This window comes from Phaethon aethereus (assembly GCF_964289735.1).
Source record: "Phaethon aethereus genome assembly, chromosome: 2".
In the NCBI taxonomy this organism is placed as follows: domain Eukaryota; kingdom Metazoa; phylum Chordata; class Aves; order Phaethontiformes; family Phaethontidae; genus Phaethon; species Phaethon aethereus.
In genome coordinates, this window is record NC_138582.1 from 97,288,697 (window position 1) to 97,313,545 (window position 24,849).

At 37.2% G+C, this 24,849-nt stretch overlaps 1 protein-coding gene across 2 annotated transcripts; it reads right to left on the bottom strand.

The window, feature by feature from the left end:
- Positions 1-955: 955 nt before the first annotated feature.
- Positions 956-24,363, bottom strand: SLC35B3 (solute carrier family 35 member B3; the record flags this gene model as incomplete). 2 transcript variants are annotated; one of them, XM_082014678.1, is made up of 10 exons in its annotated part: positions 956-1,106; positions 2,234-2,303; positions 6,690-6,801; positions 7,210-7,302; positions 9,451-9,548; positions 14,200-14,307; positions 15,831-15,985; positions 17,793-17,914; positions 19,278-19,556; positions 24,209-24,363. In XM_082014678.1, 9 exons carry the CDS (start codon positions 19,476-19,478, stop codon positions 956-958), a joined length of 1,110 nt encoding a protein of 369 aa, XP_081870804.1. The 2 variants fall into 2 exon arrangements, with proteins under 2 accessions (XP_081870804.1, XP_081870805.1); XM_082014679.1 differs by lacking the exons at positions 7,210-7,302; positions 24,209-24,363 and having other exon boundaries at positions 19,278-19,478.
- Positions 24,364-24,849: the final 486 nt, after the last annotated feature.

Here is a 24,849-nt window from a genome sequence, read left to right on the forward strand (position 1 = left end):
TTAAGTTTATCACAGGACCACACAAAGACTGACACAATACATATTCCAAATACATTAGCAGATGCTGTTATTCTTTCCTCCAATATTGAAAATGAAGTTTTGATTTGATGACACTAACTTAGAGGACTCATATTTCTCTTTACACCACTATGATATGGAGGGCCACAGGCCACTAAAAATTCTCTATTTCACCACAGAATAAGAAAATAACAACTTCTTACACCACTGCTTCCATCACAACTTTTTCATTCTGTGTTCTCACCCTGTTCAGGCCTAAAAGCCCCTTCCCCCCATTGCAAAAGCATGGGTGTTGACTGCACAAACTCAATCTCATTTTTGTTACTTGCACCCAATAATCAAAAAGAGCAACACCATAAGATTTCCATTAAAATTTCAATTATTACAATAAACACCAAATTCTGTGATGATCTAATCAATAACTTAAAAAACCCCAACATTTTTATTTAAAATGAAAAAGAGTGACAACATACCATATTCTAAACTTTCCACCTCTAAAATTGCGATTTGGTCAATCAGTTGCTGATTAGGTTCCATTAAACTTTAATAGAGTATTACACTTAAATTACCCCACCCAGACAATTAACAAAGAACCACTAATCTCAGATCAGCCACATGGCCAATATTATTAAAATGCTGAAATTAGTCTTCTACTGTGTCCCACTTGGAGTGCAGCTTCTCAGCAGCTTGCCAGGAGCTGCTGTCCTTCATTGCCTGATAACGCCATCCGATAATGGCCTACAACACCTTTTATGATGAATTCAAGTGCTCTGAAGAACGGGCTCACAAAAATGTGCATTTCTAGCAATCTGCAAGCAGACAATATGCCTTCAGCTCCTTTGGTTTTAGTAATGTTCCCTTTGGAAAGTGAATCAGTTGAAGACTGTTCCAATAAAATAATATTAAGTCATAGTCTAGACAAGGCAAAAACCACTGACTATACAGTTTGTGACAACGTCCTTGTTTTTCTTTCTTCCACACTTTTTTTCCAAAGACCGTGCAGTGAAGGCAGTTTGATTTTATCCATATTCTTACTGTAAACATTAAGAAATATACCAAGGACAACCAGTAAGCCTGACCACACATACCTAAAGGAGAGGGAGAGGAGGGGGAAAAAAGTTACCATTAGCACATTATCTGTAGCATTTACATACCAATATTGTGGATTAAATAAAAATAAAGCACCTACATTAAGGGGATAAGAGTTTAAGGAAAACACCCCCACACAAATTAGTGGACTGTGAGAAAGAATTTGCTTGAATCTTTATTATTACTATCCTTCCACCCCTCCTTTTCCCGTCCTGGCTAGAGAGTTTATTAAGGTGCATTTATAGTTAAATAATAACTATACAGTAGTTGTTCTTTGTCACATGTATAAAGTAGTGCCAAATAAAGTAGTCCCAAGGGGTTTTAGCATGTTTTTCCTTCCGACAATTATGAGAGCTATACTCTATTACTGGTCCAAAATGTGTTCTCAGTGCCTTATATCCATACTTCCCTATATAAGCACATTTTTGTTTCAGGTCTCCACTAATTTAAGCCTCAAGATTTTGAGCTGGATTAAATTCCATTTGGGCATTTGGCTGTAAGCTTTGTTTTTAAATCTCAAATAAATTTATACATAGCAATAAAATTGAATACTATTTTGTTTCAAACCAGAAGCAATTAGGATCAATGTAGCAACTTAGCTGCATTTTTCAATGCAAGCTCTTCCTTGACATTACAAAAAGGGAAGAAATCCAAGTTAAAAAAGTCTTGCAATTTAATATATCAAGATAATAGAAACTTGCAGTTATTTAAGGGCTAGCTAAGAACTCAAACCTGAGCTCATAAAAGGTGAAACACCATCATAATGGAGAAAATGCCTTCCCTTAGCCAAATCTGCCTTCAGAGAGAAAGTACCCAAACAATTTATTAAGTCTCATAAGAACTAGATATTATGTAAGGTTTTTCTTAAAAAAAACAACACAAAAATGCCAACACACGGAATAGTTTGTCTTCCAGACCTTTAGAAAAATGGAAACTATTTTCTCTAGCATGATTAACATCAACAAGCCCGTCAATATTTACAGCAGATTGCCAACATTTGTAGAAGATACGAAATGAAAAGCATTAAAGCCTGCATATGATTAATTACTGTTGTGATATTTCTACGATCAAGAACATGATTTTTTATAAAATATATAAAAACCCATTTAAAACTATGAATACTTACTGTAATGTGAATGGTTTTGCAAAGAACAAAAAAGAAAGCACAATGGTCATTGCTTTTCGTCCTGTTGTTACTGCAGAGGAAAACAAATATTTACTTCTTTAAGAATTGTTACAGCAAAAGTACATAATATAGGCTTCAATATTAGTAGATAACATCATCACACAATTAAGTGGCTAAAACGATGACCATCCTTGGTGCAAACAGACTGCAGATGCACCATCCAATGCAAAAGAGTACTAGAACCATATACTGTTTGAAACAAGTACAATGCATCAGTAGTATCAGCTCCAGTCACAGTATCTGCGGCAGAGAAACTTCCAGAACAAGACTTGCTATTTACTAACTTCACACTAATCAGTTCACAGTTTCTGAAAGCAACAAATAGTCCTTGCAAGTAACTGAGCGTATAAACTAATCTGTTAAAGCAGAAAAAATTGGTATCACTATTTGGATACAACAAATCTTGTGCCATTTCTACTTCATGTTATTACAGTTCAGTGGTGTTTTGGGCTTTATTTTTAAAGGGAATGGGATCATCATCTTGTCATTCTTTTGAAGTTACTGAAAATTTACCAAACTGTGCAGAGAAATTTTGCTTAGAAACCGAAGAGACCAAGGATGTCTGACTTCAACAATTGCATTAGGAAGTTTTCATCAAAACAATTAAGAGGCCTTCTTTTACATGTGACCTTATCACTAAAGCAGCAAGGTAGTAAGAAGAGTTGAGAACACAACCTTGTTACCAAAATGGAAGTAAACTATCCATTTGGGTTACTCTCAAATTAACTATAGCTCCAACAATTAGTTGAACAATTTCAATGTTATTTGCTATGAAGAACAATACAGCGTTGCTAGCAAATTGTTTACTGGGAAACTATCTATATAGTTTATCACTGAAATAAAAATCAATAAATGAGTAAAAGTTACAGAAAACATTTAAAAAAAAAGGTAATGCAGCCTGGTGTACAAGTTTAGCTATGGAGGTTAAAGGGCCTGAGAAGGTGTTATTCTATAAAATAGTGCAGGCTTCCCACTTAAAAAAGATCTCAGTACAATAGCCTGCACCCAGAGAAAACTACAGATTTTTTTATTAACAGAAAATATTTTGCTTACCAAATACTTTTTACTATACCATATTGGAAAGCCTTACTCGTGTAACTACATCCACATTAGTCTTACTGTAACATACTGACAAAAGGAGCCACTGACTGCTGATGTATTTTCATGCTGTGATGACTAGTAGAGCAAGTTTCATTCTCCCCAGCCCTCCCACACAAACAAATACTTACTTAAAAGCCTGTTTTGTAGTGGAAGAAACAGCCTTTATCATTGCTCTATCTACCCCAATCTCAACTTTTTAGTTACAATTTTCTTTACATTTTAAGAAATTTATGCGCATCAAATAAAATGATTTTCTATTACATGAAAAATTAAAGGAGAATGAAAAAGAAAATTGAGTTTTAATTAGAAAACAGTTTACAGATTAATAATTTAAAAAATGGTTAAATTACTTCAGTTTTTCTAATTACGATTATTTCTGTTCTTTCAAATCAGTTATTAATTAAAATATTTATGTAACCATTTCCTTCTAAATTAAGTGCCTTTTCTTCTTTTTCCCAATTAAGTCTGATAATTTCTCATTCTGCTAATAGAAATACAATTTTCATTAAACTCTTTCACCCCAGTCCCCCCCAAGAAGGGGGAGGGTGGATGAGGGGTGGGAGGGACGGTAATGAATGTGGTGTTCTTCCAAGGCACAGTAAACATTTTCACATTGCTACAGGCAAGACAGAAAGGGCTCAAGTGTTAGGATTGTCAAGGTCAGGCATAAGAAAACCTGGGAAGGGTTTGCTATTCCAGAGCACTTTTAAACATTTTTTTAGCAGAGTAAGACTTTTTTTTTTTTTTTTTTAAGAGCTATTTTAATACAAGAACCAACCCTCTCATCTGGGCCAATTTCCAGCCAGGAGACATACTGAACTTTGTCAAAAACAAACGTGAAACAGAACTGCTGCAGAGGAAATGATTAATAGGAACACAGAGCATGTAATCCTCAGGTCAGAAAACAACTGTCTATATTTTCCTCTCCACTACTGCAAATGAAGCAGAGCATCACCTGACAGAAGAAACCAGCTTTTAGGGGTAGAGAGAAGAGAGGAAAGTAGTTCCATGGCATCTTGCTACACCTTCCGCCCCCACATCCCCAGCCCCTGTGGCTAGTAGTTTTAAGAAAAGGTAACCTGAGAAAGGAATGAGCCTGGTGTAACTGTTCTTGATAGACTACTGTAACAACTATAGAAACTACAGGAGCAGCTAAAAAGACAATGGCAGATTTTTGAAAAATACACTTGTTACGTTTTAATTTTGGAAGCAACAATTTTCTACAGGCAAACAATTTTACATTCTATAGCAGTTGCATATAATGAAGAGTAATAATTTTAGTGACAGGTGGAAAACAGATGTGCAGGAAGATGACGAAAAACGACCAAGTGTCAGACAAAAGTCTTCAGCATTGTTATATATATAAAAAAAATGTACCTTACAATTAACTGCTGTTAAAATGAACAGCAGAGTCATTTCTCCTTATTCCAACAGTTGAGGATATTCTGCTACGTAAACACTTCAGTCACCTGACTGTTTTACAAACTCATAATAATACAGGCTAAAAGCATTCACTTGTAATACAGTTATATCATTTGGCTGTAGCTAGCTTTGCCACACTCAGGTAATGCTGCATACTGAAGTATGCCATGGCCTCACGAGTACAGATGCAAACCACAATAAACTAGTACAAATAATTTCTAAGCCACAATTTCTGTTGCATTTGTCTTATTAGTGATTCCTTTGATTTAATTACATTCTATACTGCTTCTTCTATTAAGGATCTCAGGCAGACAAAGTATGAATAGGCTCTGAGCACACTTCCTTCTTTGAAACCATTGTTGTCCTTCCACACAGAGTATGTTTAGTTTTAATACTTCTCATTGTTTCTAAGGCACACATCAGCCAATGCATTACTAAAGACCAAGCACAGCCAGATGACATTAATTCCCAGCACAGTACTGAGACTCATTGTGCTCAGTGGCTTCCTCATTCATAGAGAGTCAATCTCAGTGAGTAGGATTTCAATCTTTCCACATGATTTTTCCAGATGACTGATTATTCAAGAGGAAGAATATGTCCAGTTGTGTACAGGGTAAGAGTCAAGTCTGAATATCTATAAAAGCTGAAAATCTATAATGGTTGTGATTGCCTCTCGCTTCACGTCCTTCTTTCCTTCACCCATCTGGACACACACCTGGAGCATGTCAGCACAGATAGGTCTGACTTGTATTTATTGCTGGGAAATTATTATATTATTAGGTGAGAACACCACATTACAGAAACTTTTTATTTGTGTGTGAACTATCACAGAGCAGACAAGGTGGCATTTGATGACTGCCTTAGCCTGGAGAGGATTCCAGTAACTTTTGACATACCTTAGGGACTTATACTGTTCCACATTCATGTGTGGCTAGCAGACACACCAGTAAGTGGCCCAAATACTGATCAGAGTTCTTGACATTTGTTTCTTCTGACATGATTGATACAGTCATATGTTGAACTAAGCATTTAACAGAAAACGTGACTGCTTCCATTTTTTGTGGGACAATTACATCGGAAGTCTAGAAGAAGATCTGAAAGACTAGACAGAGTCTCCTTCTGTCATAAACAATAAGCTTGTACCTGTCCTGTGAATTCACAAGTTGCAATTTAGAGATAACAGCTAGCAGCTGTTACACAGCACACCAGAAGTTTGTTTAGTCAAATCCTGACTTCCAAAACTAATACACACCCTTTTTTCCCTTCAGTATAATAAAAGGAACTGAGGAGATAATCACAAAAGTTAGAATTTGTTCCCCTCAAGTTCTTTCTGAACTGAGTCTGGATTGTACATTTAACTTTGCTACAGCAGCATTCTACTGAAAGTGTATAGACATTCAGAAGCTTCAGGGGAGTTCATAGGTTTTTTAGCAATACCATTTGTTGTAAATCTCCAGATATTTTGTGCTTAGAGACTATGACACTGCTTACTATGACTTACTGGAACATCCTTACTTTTCCTTCCATGTTTCAAATAATACCTGTCTTTTTCTTATACCTTGCTATACATTTCCATTGTAATTCCTCTGTTTAGAACACTGTTGTTTCTGCATTAAAACACAGCACAAGCTATATGCACAAGATTACTTAACGGGCTCTTCAGGGTTGAAACTGTGGCACAGAAAGAATCAGGAAACTCTCAAATACATACTATAAGTGATGTTCCATGCTACACAAACCACGATCAGTCAACACAAAGAAGAGAAAAAAAGCCAGAGTAAGAACAATTCTCCAAAGCTCTGTCCTAAATTAATAGACTAGGATTACTTTATGTTTTTATACCAAAAGTAGTAAAGATATTATTTGTTCATACCTGTTACAGCCAGAAGGGCACCAAAGATTTTAATCAAAGCTAGAACAAAGGATATGCCAAAGTACCCAGTCAGGGAGAAAAGGAATGCATAACCGTAAGTCTGAACTGGATGCTGCAACAATAACAAAAAAAGCCTTTTAGGAAAATGTAAAACAAACCCTGAGGTATTGCAAAATGACATAAAACTACAGACTTTAATCAACTGCTTGAGCAATAATAAGCTGTTCAACAATGCATTCATGCAAAGATCCTTATTTAATTTTAGTTAAATAATGGAAAAAATAATAATGAAATTATAAGCTTATAAATCTGGTCCTGTGATTTTGTTCTGTTTTTTAAAACATTACCCTATCTTATACAACAAAGACTGTAACAACTTGCTTAATGTATGAATTATACAAGTTAACCAGTTTACATGATGAAAATATAACTTCAGAGAACTGGCAAGATTTTCTAAACTATACAGAGCAAGGCTTTCCAATGAGTTTCGTCATAGAAAAAAGAAAATTTTTACACCTACCTTTGAACAAAATGTTACTGCAGGGCTCAATCCACTAGTACATGTTAATCCAAATAAAATATACACAAAACCTATTGAGTAGGAATACAAAACCTAGAATAGTTTAAAAAAAAATAATTACTAGGTGATACTATATAAAAGGACAAAATTAAGTGCTTTCAAATGCTTGGCCCTATTAATATGTTCAATTTCTCACAGTTGAATTTGCAGGGTTTGAAGGTATTTTTGTTAGGATCTCTATAATAGCTGATGTACAACAAAAAGTGAATAATAAGTGTTAGAGACATTCTTCCTACCCACAACTACATAAAAAATAGTTTTGTAAGCTAGTCAGCTAATAATATCCTGAGAACAATGTTGATGTGGCAAATCCTTCAAATTCAGGATTTCACAACTTAAATAAAACTTGACACAGCTACAGAACTTAATAGTTTGATGTATTTAATAATCATCATTTAATAAAATAATAGTTAAATGTATTTCATTTCTGCTACTTATCTTGCACAGTAAAGATCCATATTACATTAAATGTGCAAAGCATAGCGCACAATTGCCATGAACTGCCAGAAGTGTCAAACTTTTCACCTGTGTCACTTCAGTTCACGTACATGGTGCACCTGCATTATAGGACAGATGATTTTCAAACATGACCAGCTCTGGCCTAGTTCAGTACTCAAAACAGACTATACTCAGCAAACAGGTAAGCTCTTCATTTTGTCTGTACCCTTATTCAGTTCATAGCTTCATACAGCAACAAAAGAATCTTCATCCTATCCTGTCCCATGTAGAGGCAACAATAGAAGCTGGAACTGCCCATGCACATAGCCTCCCATGCAGTGGGAGGCATTCAGCTGTTTGGGCAACATTTAGTGGCCTCTTCTTGTGAAAAAGGGAGACAGTGAACAGAACTATTCTACACATTACTAGCTGGAACATGCTGATCTACTACACTTTGAAAACTCAGTGTCAATTACAGGCCTACTTCTTTTGACACGGGTTTCATCAATGGTTTTCTTGTTAAACTACCTCAATTACTTGCAAAAATAAATCTACTAACAATTGATAACAATGCCATGAGACAACAGAACACTTATCACTGCTCTACAATAAAGGAGGATGAATATACACTTCAAAAGCAGAACTGCATTCCAACTCTTAAAAAAAGACCTGATTTTCAGAGCTCTTATTGTACAGTGTTTATACACAGAAAAGTTAGTCTCTAGGTCTTCATTTGCCTCTGCATCCAGCTTTTCTCCCAAACTACCCAAAGACCTCACTGTTCACAACCAGGAATGAGCACCACTTTGCTAGTTCCTTCTTAGGCGGTGTGATATAAGTCACTCCCATAGAATCACACACAAGGCAAAAATCAGGTAAAACCTTCCAGAGCAGTGGTTACTATTTTAGCTGCAAAACATCTTTTCTCTTTTCATAATTGCTTAATCCAGTGCAAGTTACAAATTCAGCAACAAAACAGAGATCCTGTGGGCGACAGGTTCCTTTACTATTCAATTATATTTCCAGATCACTGTCCATTAAACGTGACTTCAGATTCAGAAGACCGCTTAAATTCTTACCCACAGTCTCAAGTTTAGAAAAGTGATTTCTGAAATTCTGCTTATATTAAAACAGATAATATGCATTCCAAATAAGTATATTAAAAATACTGAGCAAGACTTTTCAAAACTATGTATTTCACTGAATCAGGAACACACATATTCACCCATTCTGAACGTCAGTTTTACAGATTTCAAAAGCTTCAAAAAAGGCTGCCTCTCAAATGCTAGCACACTCTAGAATTGGAAGCCTAGCAAGTAAGAAAAGCAAAGGGTTCCATGTAACACATGCTCATCTATACCAGAAGGACAGTAGGTATTTTTCAGAGATTAAATGCATGACCATACAGAAAACACTCTGTTGTTTTCAGGCCTACAGAGTAGACAAATTGTTGCTAGAAATGAGTGTTTATGTTGCTGCAATATACATTTGAAGTTGCACACAGAAAACAGCACCCTTGAAAGGTTAAAAAACAAGACAAACAAAAAACCCGCAAAAGACCCCAAACAAACAAACAAGCAAACAAGCAGAAAACCCCAAGAATAGTATATCAAGAGCTCCTCTTTACATAGGCAAAAGAAAAGCCTATTTTTTCATTTTTTTTCATATATTTTCATATTTTGTCAATGTATGCCTTGTCTATGATAGAACATGTTCTTTTAAAATTGCAAATCTGGTATTTACCATTTCTGAATTAGAACCACTGTGCAACTTCATAGCTTTTTCCTGTACATTTCCTATAACTGCATCTGCGCAGAGGGCAAGGGATATTAGGACGACACCTAATATAAGAAAAACAAACAAACAAAAACCTGTTCAGAATATTTATCAGCAGAGTAGTGATGAAAACCACTCTGTACTTATCCTGGGGGAAAAAAAAAAATCTCAGGAATAGAAAAATAAAAATAACCCCCCTCTCTATCATATTCTAAATGTCAGCAAAACTATTTCATTATACCAGTATAAAGAGGTGTCCACCCACACTCCCTCCACCAGTTAACCCGAGTACTGTGTGCCTCTAAGCTTGATAGGAACATCTGGACATCACTTATAAAGAAGCCAGCTCTAGTTCTTGTAGCAACAAGAGTGAAAGACTGTCAATCGCATTTATTTATATATTTTTAATGCAGATAAATAACCAGAGAACATACTCTTTTGTGTAATTAATCCTAGATTATTTCTTCCTAATAAAGTCAAATAGAAATGTTAGATGTAATGGTAAACAAATGCAAGAGGATTCACAGTGGAAATCTTTCATTACTGAAATATTAATTCTAAAAAACTACTGTTCAGGTACAAAATAAATGTTTTTAGGTTACCGTATTTGTTCACAACAAAGTCACTACACAGTCAATAATATAATCAGCTTTCCAATAACAAAAATTAGTAACTTTTTATCCATGCCAGTCACAATTCATTTCCTAACGTCCAAACTTTGATTCCTTCATGACTGTAGCAAATGTTTTATTTAATGATGCGCACAGGTTGAAATACCACTTTTCCTAAGTATACAGCGTTACAGAAGATATCAGTCATCAAAATCATGTTTACTGTCTGCTCTAGTCTTGGTTTGTTAAAACATCATAAGCATCAGGGAACAAGGAGGAATGGAAGACTACAAACAAGCAGTGTTGTATTTTCTTAATACCATGTTCTTACTATCAGAGGTCTCAAAACAGGCATTCTGACGGCCCAAATGGAGTATAAGCTCCTGGCAGGGGAAAAAAAAAAAAATCCCGGCTCCTAGGATTTTCAGAATTGAAAGATTTAACATTTTTAAGACCAATTAAGTTTAAGGTGGCATCTCCTTGGCAAACTTCTGGATATACGGGAATTTCCAAAACAGCATTTTTAGTTTGGGAGCCACTTCCTTTCCCAGGCTTACGCAACTTTCCCAACTGATGCAACTGAAGCAACAGAAAAAGACTCTTCATTATCCAAAGTTATCAGGCATTGGAAAAGGTATGAGTCAATGGAAATTACATGATAACACGCATAATACTGGTTATGCTAAAGATCACAGTCTCCGGTCCAAAGTTACACTAACACCTCCACCTCAGCAATAGCCTTGCTGCAGATCAAGGCCCAGGCACATCTCTGGACAAACGCGTGGGTTCAGTACTGGATTGAGATGAAAAGGTTACCTGGAATCTGAAGTGCAAGTGCGCGTGGAAAGGAGAAACATAGGGGCAAGACAAATGTTAGTATTACGTACATACACGGTTTGGAGTACGAAGAGAAAAATTGTTCCACTCATTGTGATAGCACTGCACCTGCTGAGCAGCAGCAGCAAAACCATGAATGAGACCAGTAACATTGTGTAGTATGTAAAGCATGAGTAAAAATGATTGGAAGAACTGGCCCTAGATTACTTCTGAAAGAAATTAAACCTGGAGATCTTGCACCAACAGACTTGACTGGAACACTGTATTACATTGTATTTTACACTATTAATGTGATGCTTGAAGTCATTATAATATTAACACTGCTTATACATTTATAAGCTATTGGATCTTTACATAAGTTCCTCAATAATACATTCTTACACTCTTGCAGTCCTCACCACACAAATGTGTTAGAATAGTGAGTTGTTTGGGGTTTACCTGCTCATTAAGACTTTAATACTCCACATTTTAGAAGCCTGCCATACATAAAATTAGAAGACACAGTAGAGGTAGCTAACAAAGTAATATCAACGACAGTGAAGCTAAGGACAAAAGACCTTAGTCTGCAAGACTAAACTGCACCCGTACAAAGAGTCTAGGGTGGAGGAATTTGCATGCAATTGATATTTTTACTGTCTTCACTGAAAATAGCTAATTTTCACTTACACCTGTAATGCCAGAACAGCAGAGGTTCCCATAGCACCAACGTTTCAAGACTGCCTCCTTCTGCACACCCTTCTCTTCTGGTTTCTCTTTTGGAAGTCCTGTATCTATTATTCACAGCTATTTAGGGTATCTACCACTACCTCTCCAATTTGATAATGCTAGGAGATGTTTTGAGCACTTAGCACCACCTCCATCTTGAAAAGTATACTTCTTCCTTAGTTACAAATATGTACCTATTCTGGCAGAAGAGAGTTTCTGTTTTCTTGGCTGACCTCTTTCATGTGTAAACAAAATCTGTGTAGATTCCTTTTTTGGCCCAGCAATACTGAGATTAGATTTCAATAGCAGGGAAAAAAAAAAGGGGGGGAGGAAAAAAAGAAGTACTTGTAAAATTTTTCATCCAGATAATATTTTACGTCTGCTCATGCCCCATTTCCAGTATCTGCATCAGACAACAAAGATTATGTGTTTCATTTAACTTCACAGCATAGTTTTCTCTTAGAATTGTGAAATGTAAACAGCTTTGTTCTTAACAAGTCAGTAGAAGTTCTACGAAATCATGCTAGAATCACACTAGTTTGCATGGAGACAGTTCTACACAATCATGCATAGATCACTGGAACAAACTCAGGAATTTACAGGGCAGTATGTAGGCAGTAATATAACACTGCAACTTTAAAGAACAGTAATTCTGAAGTTTAACATTTAATTTGCTGTCTATGTTTTTGAAAATTTTAATATCCTTAAATACTTTTTATTTTTTTGAAAATACTCTATGAAGATACATAATTAAATTCTGCCTCTCTGCTTTCAGTTCTTATTCTGTGATTTACATCAAGAAAAGTGTAGTTATTCAAAAAAATATGCTATTTTGCAGAGTGAGCAAAATTTTCGGTAATTCTTATCACTGATTTTATACTTTTGCAGCTAAAATTTTCTGGAATACCAAAAAATCAGTACATTTCTTGAAGGAAGGCACCACCTATCTCCATAATTCATCCAGGAAAAGGAAAAATTCCACCTTTCCCATTATTAAAAGTTTCTTCTGGTTAATTTAAGTGACATGGAAATAAAACAAAATAGGCAAGAAGGAATAAAAGAAATACAGAAAGAACCTTCTCAGAAGGTGAGCAGAAGAATTTTGAATCGCCTTCCTAAGGGGAGATCCCGACTTCTGAGTTTTAGTTCTATTTTCACAGAACTAATTTTCTCCAAATGGTAGTGCTCTAAGTTTCAATATATACAGACTTGTTTGAAGTGTTCAAAATAAATTAATAATGAAAAGGACAACCCTATTAATTTGCTGGACACATTTGAAGTTTTTTATCTTGTGTTTTGCAGATCTTTGAGAGCGTCAGGACTTTGCCACATTTGCTGCACTTTACCTTATCCCATTCAGTTGAAGAATCAACTTTACAAATCTTTTCAGAATTAAGTCACAGCACATATTTTAAAAAATTCAGATTTTACAAAAGGAATATATTAACATATGAATGCACTTAGAAGCTGTAAATAGCTGTAATGGTAACTATACATCAGAAACACTAGAATATCATTACATGCTTACCAACATCATACTGTACTAAAAATATTTTTTCTTCCAAGTAGCCACCCAGTTACACCACACATAAACACATTAAATGCACAGCAGGTTATATAATTCACAGTTTTTTGTAATTTCTTCCACTACCAGTAGCACTAAAATTACATTAAAAGGCATGAGAATTCATTTATGAGCAAGGCGAAAGATATATACCGTTTAGACAACATCGCAAACTGATCACTACTAACACCAGATGAAATAATACTTTGTGAGGACAAAAAGTCTTTTCCTTAAAACCGAGAATTTATTGTTATCTTTAAGAACAAAACTTTTAAATCCGTGCTTCCAGTATTAAGAAATAAAGACTTACAACAAACGTTCAGTGTGAACAGTCATTAACTCGTCTCAGAATTTCGAAAGAATACACTGAAAGTTGAACATTCAAAAATGTTTCAAGGTTCAGTATTAATCCAAACACTCACCAAGTAAATTACATGGATTCTATGAATAACCATTCTCCCCTGTCATTTGAGAAAGAAATTCAACTAAATTTTTAAACCCAAATCAGTTAAAATCTTTTCTTTGCTTCTGATTTTACATAGTATTGACAAGTTAAAATGTGGGCACTCCAACTAAGAACTACAGCAAATCTGAGTGAGACCATCAATTAATATAAAGTAAATGGTTCCGAAATGGAAAAAGACTTAAAAGTTTAACTAGAAAAGACAACTAGTCTTTTGACATTTTAAAATGGTCAAACTGAATGTTATCATATTTATTTTAACCTATCTACTGGGAAGTATTTCTTGAGAACAAGCATGAGACATTTCAACCTAAAGTATGGAATTTCCAGGAATTTTAAGAACCTAAAAACTAACACTTAAAATTAAGGCCTCTTCTGCCACAGATATAGTTCTGCTAGTGCAAAGCTACAGTGAAACCTGCATTTCCATATGATACCTGAAGGGACTTCACCAAGAACTCTCAGAACTTCTATGGAACGCTTTTTGTAAGAAAAACAAGCATTTTGTTAAACTATTAAATATAATATATCTTTACCTGTCAAGTTGAAGTTTGGTGCAACTGTGCTGTCAGCTAAAGTAAACCATATTAATCCAAGACTCATACATAGGGCAGCAGACACATCTGCAATATTATAACGTTTTCCTACAAAAGCAATACAAACAACACAAATGCACTGTTAACACTCTCAGAATTTCATGTTTATCCTGTTCAGCAGACTAGAAGGCAAAGGAAAAACTGTTCCAATGTCATTCTTTTACTTAAGCAGAAGATTTAATGCTCTGGCCTTTCATGACAGGAATTAGTTTCTTCTCCTAACATGGAGAAGGATCTTAACAGATCATATCTGATCCTTGTGGTCAGTTTTAGTTTTACTCCTAATGACATAAAGCACATCCTCCCAGACAAAGCATCATCTCAGCAGCTTCAGGACAGCTTAGATATTTAAGATTTTTCCCTCATGCAAGACATTTTAGCTGCCTTAATTGATCAGAGAGAAGTCATTCCCAAACACTAACAGATTATTTGTGTACTTTTAGAAGCCTACATTGTCTTTTAATTTGGGAGAGACAGGATGTGGAGGGAGGTGGAAAAAGAGAGTAAGGAAACGAAAAGGCAGGAGTTAGTATATCTTGTTTGGAATAACATATTCCTTTCCCAGAAGCTGTACTTTCAATATAAGCTTCCAAGCTTATACAGAAAGTACATTTTGAACTGAAATTTTTTTAAACTAATAATAATAAAAAATAAAACCACAGCTTCTGAGAATGCAATACTACTACAACACAATCTAAAGTTTCACAAATCTTTAAGGGAATACCAGTCTCTCTGCATTAGAATGATACAAAATGACTCCTAATAAAAGGTAAATACTGTGCACACATATGCATATGTAAACTTGTAACCTCTGAAAGTTCAGCTTTCTATTGCAACTAGAAGGCCAGAACTAACTACAGAGACAGAAATATATAATTCTAGATTCTGTTCCATAACACCAGCCCATGCAGAGCTTTACTGACTTAATGAATCCCTGTGTATTGAACAAATAGAAACTTTTATAATATACTTAAAGTCTTCTAAATCCAGAAATACTGAAGTATGTTTATTCACATAACTACAGTCTTTTCTGTGTTGTTCTCCAGATCCCTTTTTCTGTTCTGGGAATACGAACTATAACTTTAGGACTAGCCAAGGATTTGTAAAGCCACGCATATTTCTGATTAAAGGTTTAATCAAAATTTAGGAATTTTAATTAGGAATCAAGGTTTAAAAAAAAAAAAAAAGAGTAGGCGATTTCTTCAAAAATCATGGCTGGATTTTTTTTTTTCCCCCCATTTCAACAGTATTGAAAATGTTTCATTTATGAAGTGACTTGGTTTAGAAAACAAAGTTACTTTACTAAAAAGTTAAGAAAGTCTGCACAAAAATGAAGTTTTGCAAATGACCTGTACAACTTCTCTTTCCCCACATCTTCTGTTCATCTAATTGTATTTGTACATTTTCTGAGAAGATGCTTCAGAAATTCACATTTTTCCTCCTATAGAAAAAATGCTAACTGTCCCCCTATCCAAGAGCCTCCATGGAATTTAACGAAGTACAGGATTCCATACATAACTGCCTCCCAAAGAAACAACAAAAAATCATCTAATAGCAAGACTAACACTTACCTTGTATAAAAACACCACCTATCATAACTGGAATCAGCTTACAGCACTTGAAGATGACTTGAGTAGGGTAATTCAGATATCCTAAAGAGGTATTTGACAAACCCATAGTTCCCACTGTTAAAAACGCTATCATCATGTAGGTTTTGCCAGGAATTCTACAAAACATAAAACATACGAATCTCAGTATTACAGATTCATCTAGAGGAGATTTACCTTGGAAGATTTAGATAAAGGAATATGTTTGTAATACAACTTGACCATCTTTCTCACTGAATTTCATTCCGTAGTAGAAATTTAAAAATGCATAAAAATGACTAATTTCAGATTTCATTTCTTTAAATGACTGCTAAAAAACAGCATTCAAATTAAGACAATAAAAACTTCATGTCTCATGAAATATTCAAGCAGTTATACTTTAACCTCCTTCTGAGAAGGTATATTATCTACAGAAGAATTAAGACAAAAGCTTCAGGTTGTTTGTCAAAGGAAACACAGAAGGTTGGTATACCAAGATATCCTGAATCTTAGACCTGCCATGGTCACTGTGTCAATTTTTTTAGCAAAGTTTTCACATGAACATTGACATTTTTAGAATGAAGGAAGTTGAAAGAAGTACCATTGTTTTATAAAACTCAACAGAACTAAGAGATAACTGATTCAGATATCATGGAGGGGCCTGTTGAACATTTTTAGAAGTATTTTTTACAATTTGATATAATTATCACCTGACAATTGATGATCCAACAGTAACTTTTAGCAACTGTTACGCTCACTTTGTGATTTTTTACAGTTATTGTTGTGCATGTATTAAACTATTTTTAGGCATACTGAGAGCCACATTAAGCAGCAAAAGGAGATGTCTTGCTGTAACCCTGTCTTATCCATAACTCATTATGTGATGTAAGCATGCAAGAAAGATTTAAAATTTAAGAAACATAAAATTCTGCATAAAAATTAGGAAACAGATTTTTTAATGTCTACAAGAAGATGCCTAGGTAATAGAAAACAGAATGTAAAGTATGTTTAAGATCTGCATTTCCACCATAACTTGCTTATAGGGTCATGCTCTGTAAGCATTAGCAACTATTTCATAATCAAAACCTAAATACTAGTTACAGAACACCCAAAAAGTAACTATACAATATTATCTGATGCACCTCGAAAAGTCAGATACCTTAAAATATAAGCTCTCAATGTTTAAAATAAAAAGAATAATTTATCCAAGTTACATTGTTTAATTCATGTACAACACGACAGCCTCTATCCAAGCTTCCAGAGGGCCTCAACATATAATTTGCAGAGGCTGTAGTTGGGCAGGAAGCCACAGAATGGCCACACTGAGTCAGATCAAACTATCCCATATAAATAGGATTCAAGACAGCAAGAATCTCCTTGGTCAACTGCAATGAAAACACAGAATAATTTTGTGTCAGGGTGTTATGAGTGCCATCTCAAACAAAAAATGCAAAACCTAAGCACATCCTCTGAAGCAAACCTACACAGCCACATGGGAAACAGAGAGCAGACCTCTGACACTCTCCAAGATGCACAGCATGGTAGAGGAACCTCTTGGTGAGGAGGTGCCAAGGTCTGAGGAAAAGGTATTCGGTGACAGATGGCTTCAAGTGCTGTGAAGTGCAGTTAGCCCTATGCTAGACGTGATAATCCCAAGCAACGCATATATGAGTCAGTCTGTATTAGCTACCTTAAGGATAGAATATGCTCTGGAAGTGGGACAACATGACAGTAGCATCAACAAGACTACTTACAGATCTGAAATCTAACCGGGTGCTTATAAAACATTTTCTAACATTGTCCAGTAAATTCACATTATTTTAACTACGGAACTGCTAACAGTGCCTCACAGAATTCACATTCAAACAACAGAAGCTAAATTTACCATAAATATCAAATGCTTCTAATTTGATGGACAGTGGGTAAAATGCTTAGAAAAAGACATACCTTCTCCTTTTGTCCTGAATCAACTGCAATTCTATTAGTCCAAAAATGGAATAAAATCCAAACTGCACTAAAGTGAGGTACCAACCAAAAGGTTTAAAACCTTCCACTGAAAATATCAATTCCTATAAAAACAAAAACCCACCAAGGTCACATACATACACCAAAATATTAAATCAAAACAAAATCAACAGATTTTTTTTTTTTCCTTCATGTACATGCAAATCTAGCCTTTGCAGCTGCTGGTTATTAACTAGAATTTACCTGCCATACATAATTTGAGAAGTGTTGAAAAAGACTATTTAGGTTTCCCAAAATGCAATGAGAAAATTTACTGCTGGTGTAAGTCCACTGAAATTAATGGATTGATTCAGCAGGGGAATACATTTGATCCATTAATATTTATCTCAAATTATAGATGGTATTCTGTCTGCTTTTCAGTTGGTTTTCCGTTCATTTACTTCAGTAGACTGTTTTTAACCAGAATTTATAAATAGCACACAACAAATTAAATACAAACTTTCTCTAACAGACATATTTACTGCTATTTTTCATCTCTTGGGAATGTGCACCTAATATTTTGAGTGCCTACATTAAATAGCACTTGTGAGCTTATAAATTTGCAGGCTGTAGAAACATTTAAAACAAGAGCAATTTGGTATGAAAAATACATGCACTGCATAAAGAATTATGTAGATGTGTTGGTTATAGAAACAAAAGGCTACCTAATATTTTCCTTTTTGAGATTCTGCTTTCAACTGCCAATAACTTTGTCTAACTCTTTGGAAGTACCTTGTTTTTAAACAGACTTCTCAGCTGTCTTTGAAAACTGCATTGGAAACATGGTGATTTTTAATTATCTACTTTTTACATCACCGCTTTATTGAGAAGACTCACTGAACTTATAAAAAATTTAAAAACAGAACAGAAATGTAGCTGTTCAAGATAAAAGAGAAAAGGTTAGCAGGAAGAGAAATGTTTAACTAAAACAGCATAAACGTTATGCTTCTGCTTAACAAATAACCATAGTACATGTTTCAGCTCTGTCCTGAGGGAAAGCAGAGAGAACAAGAGACTACTATTACTGTACAGCACTCATGAAATTCAAGGAGATCTAAACGTTTCAATGCCAATGAAGGCTTACATGTCAGTCTGTATGGTTCTACAATTTGTTTGTCTTCAGAAGACTATGAAATCACATTTAAAAAATACATATTCAAAACAATATTGAAAGGTGCATCTTGCACATGGAAGTAATGTAATTTTCAAGTTAATGAAGGTCCAACTGAACCAAACCTTGTAGGCACATGAACTGTAATGGAATCTTACAATACACAATTACTGCTCTTGAATTCTGAAAGCTTGGCTTTGCAATGAATATTTATTTTAAATGTCTATACTTATTAAAATACATACTATATTATTACGCTACTGAAAAAGAAAAAGGGTAGGAGGAATTGGACTATGACACAAGTTCATAGCATTTACCTGTAAATACCCATAGATTAGGTAAAACATAAAAACTCCAGAAACACAGATGAAAAATTGAGTAGGTTTGTTAAATTTGCTGAGATTCATGCCAAGAACTACAACATCATCTACTGATTTGATATGAGGAGACATAGTTTGAGTTTTGGAAGGTACGCTGATAGAAATGTATTTTCTTGATGAAGTGAATTTCAGATCCATGATTCCTAGTTCGCTGCATTCGGTGCTATTGTTATCTTCTTTCTGCTCTTCTCTTTCTGTGTGTCCTCTGTCTGAAAACTGAAGGAAAACGCTAAAGTCAGATAAGACATAACATACAGCCTTCCAACAATAACAGTAAACAAATAGGACATTTATATGGAAAATATAAAGGCTTAAGAGTCTTGTTGGATTGTTTTTATTCACAAATTTTATTTACCTTTTCTGATATCCAAAGTTAACATCAGTTAATATCAGAGGCCTACAACACTTTATGAAAGCACTTTTGCTTCATGTGGGAAGTAACATTCCTACACTCTACAAAACAAACAAACAATCCCCAAAACACCACAAGAGAAAAGGAGCTTCAGTTTAACAAGAGCTCAGACTAGCCCTTTTATGCTAGTACTCACAGGAGTGACTGCTTGGGAGACAAGTGATCCCCATGATCAAATCACAATGAAAGAACTGGTATTGAACCACTGTGCTTCTGTCTGCTTTACTGCATTTTCACAGTGAAATGTATCAGACTAGTCTACTACATGGGAAGTCTGGCTAAAAACCTCAGATTTGAGCCTATGACCGGTTACAGGCATTGAACTGGAAGAAGTTATCCCCTCATTCTCACGTTTATTCAGTATTTCTCACACACTTCTGAAGAAAAGAACATGAAGATGGAAACAAGAAAATTCAGAAGCCAGACTCAGAAATTAGATTGGTTATCTGATGAGGTCTATGGTATGGCAATCCCTTTAATATTAACCACATGCAGCCATTTCCACATGTAATAGAAAACAAAATTGGATAACTGAAGCCTGAAGAAGGAATTTAGCAGCTTAATAGATTGACAGGCAAATAATTCTTTTCTCCAGCTCAGCAGAGAGTATGACGTTTGAGGCTTTTTTTTTCTTTCTTCTTTTCAGCCTCAAGATAAACACACTGGTCAGTCAGTTGTCCCAAGATTTTTAAGTGTACGTCAGCATCTAGTTTAGCGAGCAGTCAGTAATTAAGTTCTGTTTCTCTCAACTATTTAGCGGTTTGTTTTCCCCAGCTCAAAAATACTTCTCCTCAACACACATGTATGAAAAATGCTTTTCCTACTGTTTTTAAATGGGAAATGTGCTAGGATATAAAAGCTAGATCATGCAATAAATGTGGTAAATGTAATCTGCATGGATAGTGGTAATTTATTACACAATGCAAGAAATGACAACTTTAGCTGAAAAACAAAGGATTGATATAAAACCTGCAATGTGGTTATGTTTCCTTTTTTTTTGATAAAAACTACTATCAGGTTGGAACAAGATTCCTATTAAAGTTCAGAAAGAGTAGCTTGGGGACTATAAGAGGAGTTTAGGGACTATAATAATTATTTGTGTTTAAATTCAGAGCTCTTCAGTTGAAAATCAAAAGCAACAGGTGGAAAGTTTACCCTTGAGGATTGTTAGCTAAATCCAAAATGAAGTGGCCATAAAAAACAGAAAAAGTTTAAGTAGACTTTTTTCAGTAAAAACAGAAAAGTGTCAATGTCATCCAATGAGTTACTAGGGAGCCTTCACATACAAGATCATACAGAGTTCTGATCACCCTCAAAGAGAGATTCAAAGAACAACTGCAAAAAACGTTATCAGGATGGAGGAACAGATCGCCCATCTTATGAACTGAAACGAGATGAAAGCATAACTTGTTTAGCCCAGCAAAACCTTGATGAAAATAACTTGCTTTCAATAAAAGTATCACAGAGATTACCACTAAGGAGGAAGAATAATTCTAATTTTAAGTACAGTAGCATGAGAGCAAATGGGCATGAAGTGATCATGAACAAACTTTACTAGAAATCACCTTTTCATCCCTAGACTATCTGCATTTTGGAGCAGGCTGAAAATGAAAGAAGGAACAACCGAACTGGTTTTAAGGTGAAGTGTATGAAAGCAATTATGTAGAGCTGTTAAGATTGGGCCTGATGACTTAGTCCTGTGTTTATAGCATTCCACCACTATGGAAAGCAGAGTAAAGGCGCCTGTAGAAGGTACTTGGTGACCCTTATTTGGTCACTAAACCAGGATATGAATTACTACTCTCCCCAGAAGAATTGCATGCAAAGTTAGCATTCCCAAGTTCATGCCCAAGGAGCAAATCACCATGAAGGAAAGACAATGTATTTAGAATCTGTTCACTGCTGACACCTTAGCTGAACTTGTGTTTTCATTGGTGCCTGTTCAGATCTTTTCTTCCAGTGTACACTTCCTCCTGACACTCTTGACAGGCACTTAGCATTTGTTAGTGTCATACCTTCTCAGCAGGAACAAGAGCTGCAGAAGTAATCTAAGCCTCATTTTTCACCTAAGCTGAAACACAGAGAATGATGTATGCCCCGCAGAAGACACAGCCATGCACTATAATATGTGCTTCAAGAGTCCAAAAATTGAGTTGTGTAATGCATAGTTTTGTACCTACATTTTCCACTCTGGCCACTAATGTAGATATTACTTGTGTAATACCTGTATTATGATCAGAAGAAGTAGAAGTACAGGGAAGAAGAAACAGTAACAAGTGTATTTATGTATTGGGTCCATCTGGGATGGAGTTAATTTTTTTCTTAGCAGCTTGTATGGTGCTGTGTTTTAGATTTGTGACCAAAACAATGCTGACAACACACCAATGTTTTAGCTCTTGCTGAGCAGAGTGCGCAGAGCACCAAGGCCTTTTCTGTTTCTCCCTCTGCTCCCCCCTGAGGTGTGTGCAAGAGGTTGGGAGGGGGCACAATCAGATAGATGACCTAAACTAACCAGAGATATTCCATGCTATACAGTGTCATGCTCAGCAATAAAAAGTGAGAGGAGGGCGTTTAGGGAGGTTAGCCATCTTTTGCTCAGGAATTGGCTGGGCCTCGGTCTACCTGTGGGAGGAGTGATTGCCTTTACATCACCTATTTTGTTTTCTGTCTCTCTTTTTCCACTTTTTCTCCACTTAATTTTTCTCTCAACCCATAAGTTTTCTTGCTTTTACTCTTCCCTTCCTCTTCCCCCATCCCTCAGGGGCAGGGAAGAAAGTGAGCAAGTGGCTGTGTAGTGCTCAGCTGCCTACTGGCATTAACCCACATCACAATTAACACAGTTTTTCCAACTCTCAAGTATTTATATTCACAATCTGTCCATTTAATTTCTTGCAGATTCTTGCAGATTACTGAGTCTACCACTAAAGTAGTAAGAAACAACACTGATAACTCTAGTCACACTCAAGGCCATTGATAAGAAAATTATGCATAGTAATTGTTTTTTCTCTATTATATTCTAAAGGAAACAAAAAGCCTACCATGTTCAAGAAACATTTCGAGGAACATTATCTAACAACTCAAGAAACTGTAAATGTATATATTCATTTGAAACACTCTCCACCAAGTAATTTCATTACCAACAGTGACCAAACTCTTCTGAAGTCCACTGTGATTTCTCAAACTGTTATTTTTGTAAGTATCAAAAATGCTATTCATCCTCCTCTCACCAAAATCCCTCAAGCAACTGGTTCACCTTTTGAACAAACATGCAGCAAAAAATCTGTTTTATGAAGTCAAGTGGCTTAAGAGCTGTCTTGATGTGTGTAAAATAGCATATTCCCCTCCTTTTTTTCTCCTGTGTGTGAAAATGTAAACAACACATTCTTTAGATCAAAGACTTTTTGTTCCTTCCCCTTTAAAAAAAAAGTCTCATGCAGAGGAAGATTTTAACCTAGCACACAAATAAAACAGAGTGATTATTACATGAAAAAGAAGCAAATTAACCAGTAACTAGAAAAGAAAAATTTCTTTGGCCCCCAAAAAGTTAATGACTTGTACAAAGCATGGGAAAAAACCCAAGAATTATGAAGGAGCTGGGGCTTTTTTATTTAACCCTGAAGATTATCCATTAAAAACATCTGTTTGCCAGAAACTAGCATCTCAGTACTCAGAAAAATCGCTTGCATGAACCACACAAGGCAAGTTCCATGCTGGCACTGGCCAAGATCCATTTCCTTTGGAGCCAATTCCACAAATGCTTGGTGGCAGGACAGCAGCTGGCACAATAACAGAGATGCTCCGGGTTACAGGGACGCAAATGTAAATCTGTCGGACACCCGAGCAGATCCTTTGCTTGGCGGTACCTGGCTCCTGCCCCGGAGGCAAAAAAGAGGGAAGGGGGACAGGGACCAGAATGATCCTTGAAGTTTCCTTCCTGCCCACTCGCCTGCACCCAACCCTCTGCCAGCCGAGCTGCTAGAGGTTGGCCCACACCATACCCCGAGGCCAGGACAGACGTGGCTCTGCCCGAGCACCTGCAGCTGCCTCAGGCAGGGCTGGGACAGAGGCTCTCGGGCCGCGACAAGCCGCCACTCCTCGCCCCTCCTCCCGGGGAAGGGAACGTCTCGCTGCTTACGAGCCCCGAGGGCCCAGCGTGGCGGGACACCGCCTCCTCGGGCCAGCCAAAACCCTCGGGCCAGCCAAAACCCTCCCGCCAGCCAAAACCCTCCCGCCAGTCAGAACCAGTCTCTTCTTCTTCCTCCTCCTCCTCCTCTTCTTCTTCTTCTTCTTCCTCCTCCTCCTCCTCCTCCTCCTCCTGGCCCGCACCCGGCCCCCCGCGCTTCTCACCTTCGCACCCATGGCCCCCCGTTGCTGGGTGCCGCTCCCCAGCAAGCGACCCCGCCTCCTTCCCCACTCGCCCCCGGTGCGTGGGGGAGGAGCGGCCCCGCCCACGTACCTGTTTGGCGGGGGAAGGAGGGGCACAGAGGCAGCGGTCAACCGTCCTCCTCTGCCAACCGCTGCTGACAGCTGCCCCGCTCGCCGGTCTCACTCCCTCCAACCCCGCGCGGCGCCGGAAGTGGTGATGGGGATGCTAGGGGTCGGTGCGAGCATCGAGCGCATCGAGAGAACGCCGCTGGCTCGGCGTTCCTCTAACTCGGCCTGAGGCGGACGGCAGCGTCCTCCAGCTCCACCTCACCCCCGCTGGGGCGGGGCCTCTTCATTAGGAACCGCCTACCGCTGCGGCTGAGGCGCTGCGGGGCGGGGCCGGGTCGCTGCTAGCGGGGGGTGTTTCACCTGGTCCTTCGGGGCGGGTGGTGCGCAGGGGATAGCTCCGCTGGAGTACAGTCTCCTGGCGTGGGGAAGGAGTCCCGGGCGGCAGGAGCCGGGGTCCCTCCGCTCGGGGTGCGCCGTTGAAGGGTTCCCCACCTGCCCGCTCCTCCTGCTGAGGGGGCGGGTAGAGGCCAGTTGGGGAGGGCGGGAGCGGGCGCCTCAGTGAGGGAGGGGGGCCAACGGCCGCCCTCGCGCCCCGCGGGCAGGTGGGCAGGTGTGCAGGTGTGGCCTCCCTGTCGCGAGTCGGTCAGGTCCGCAGCGAGCGGG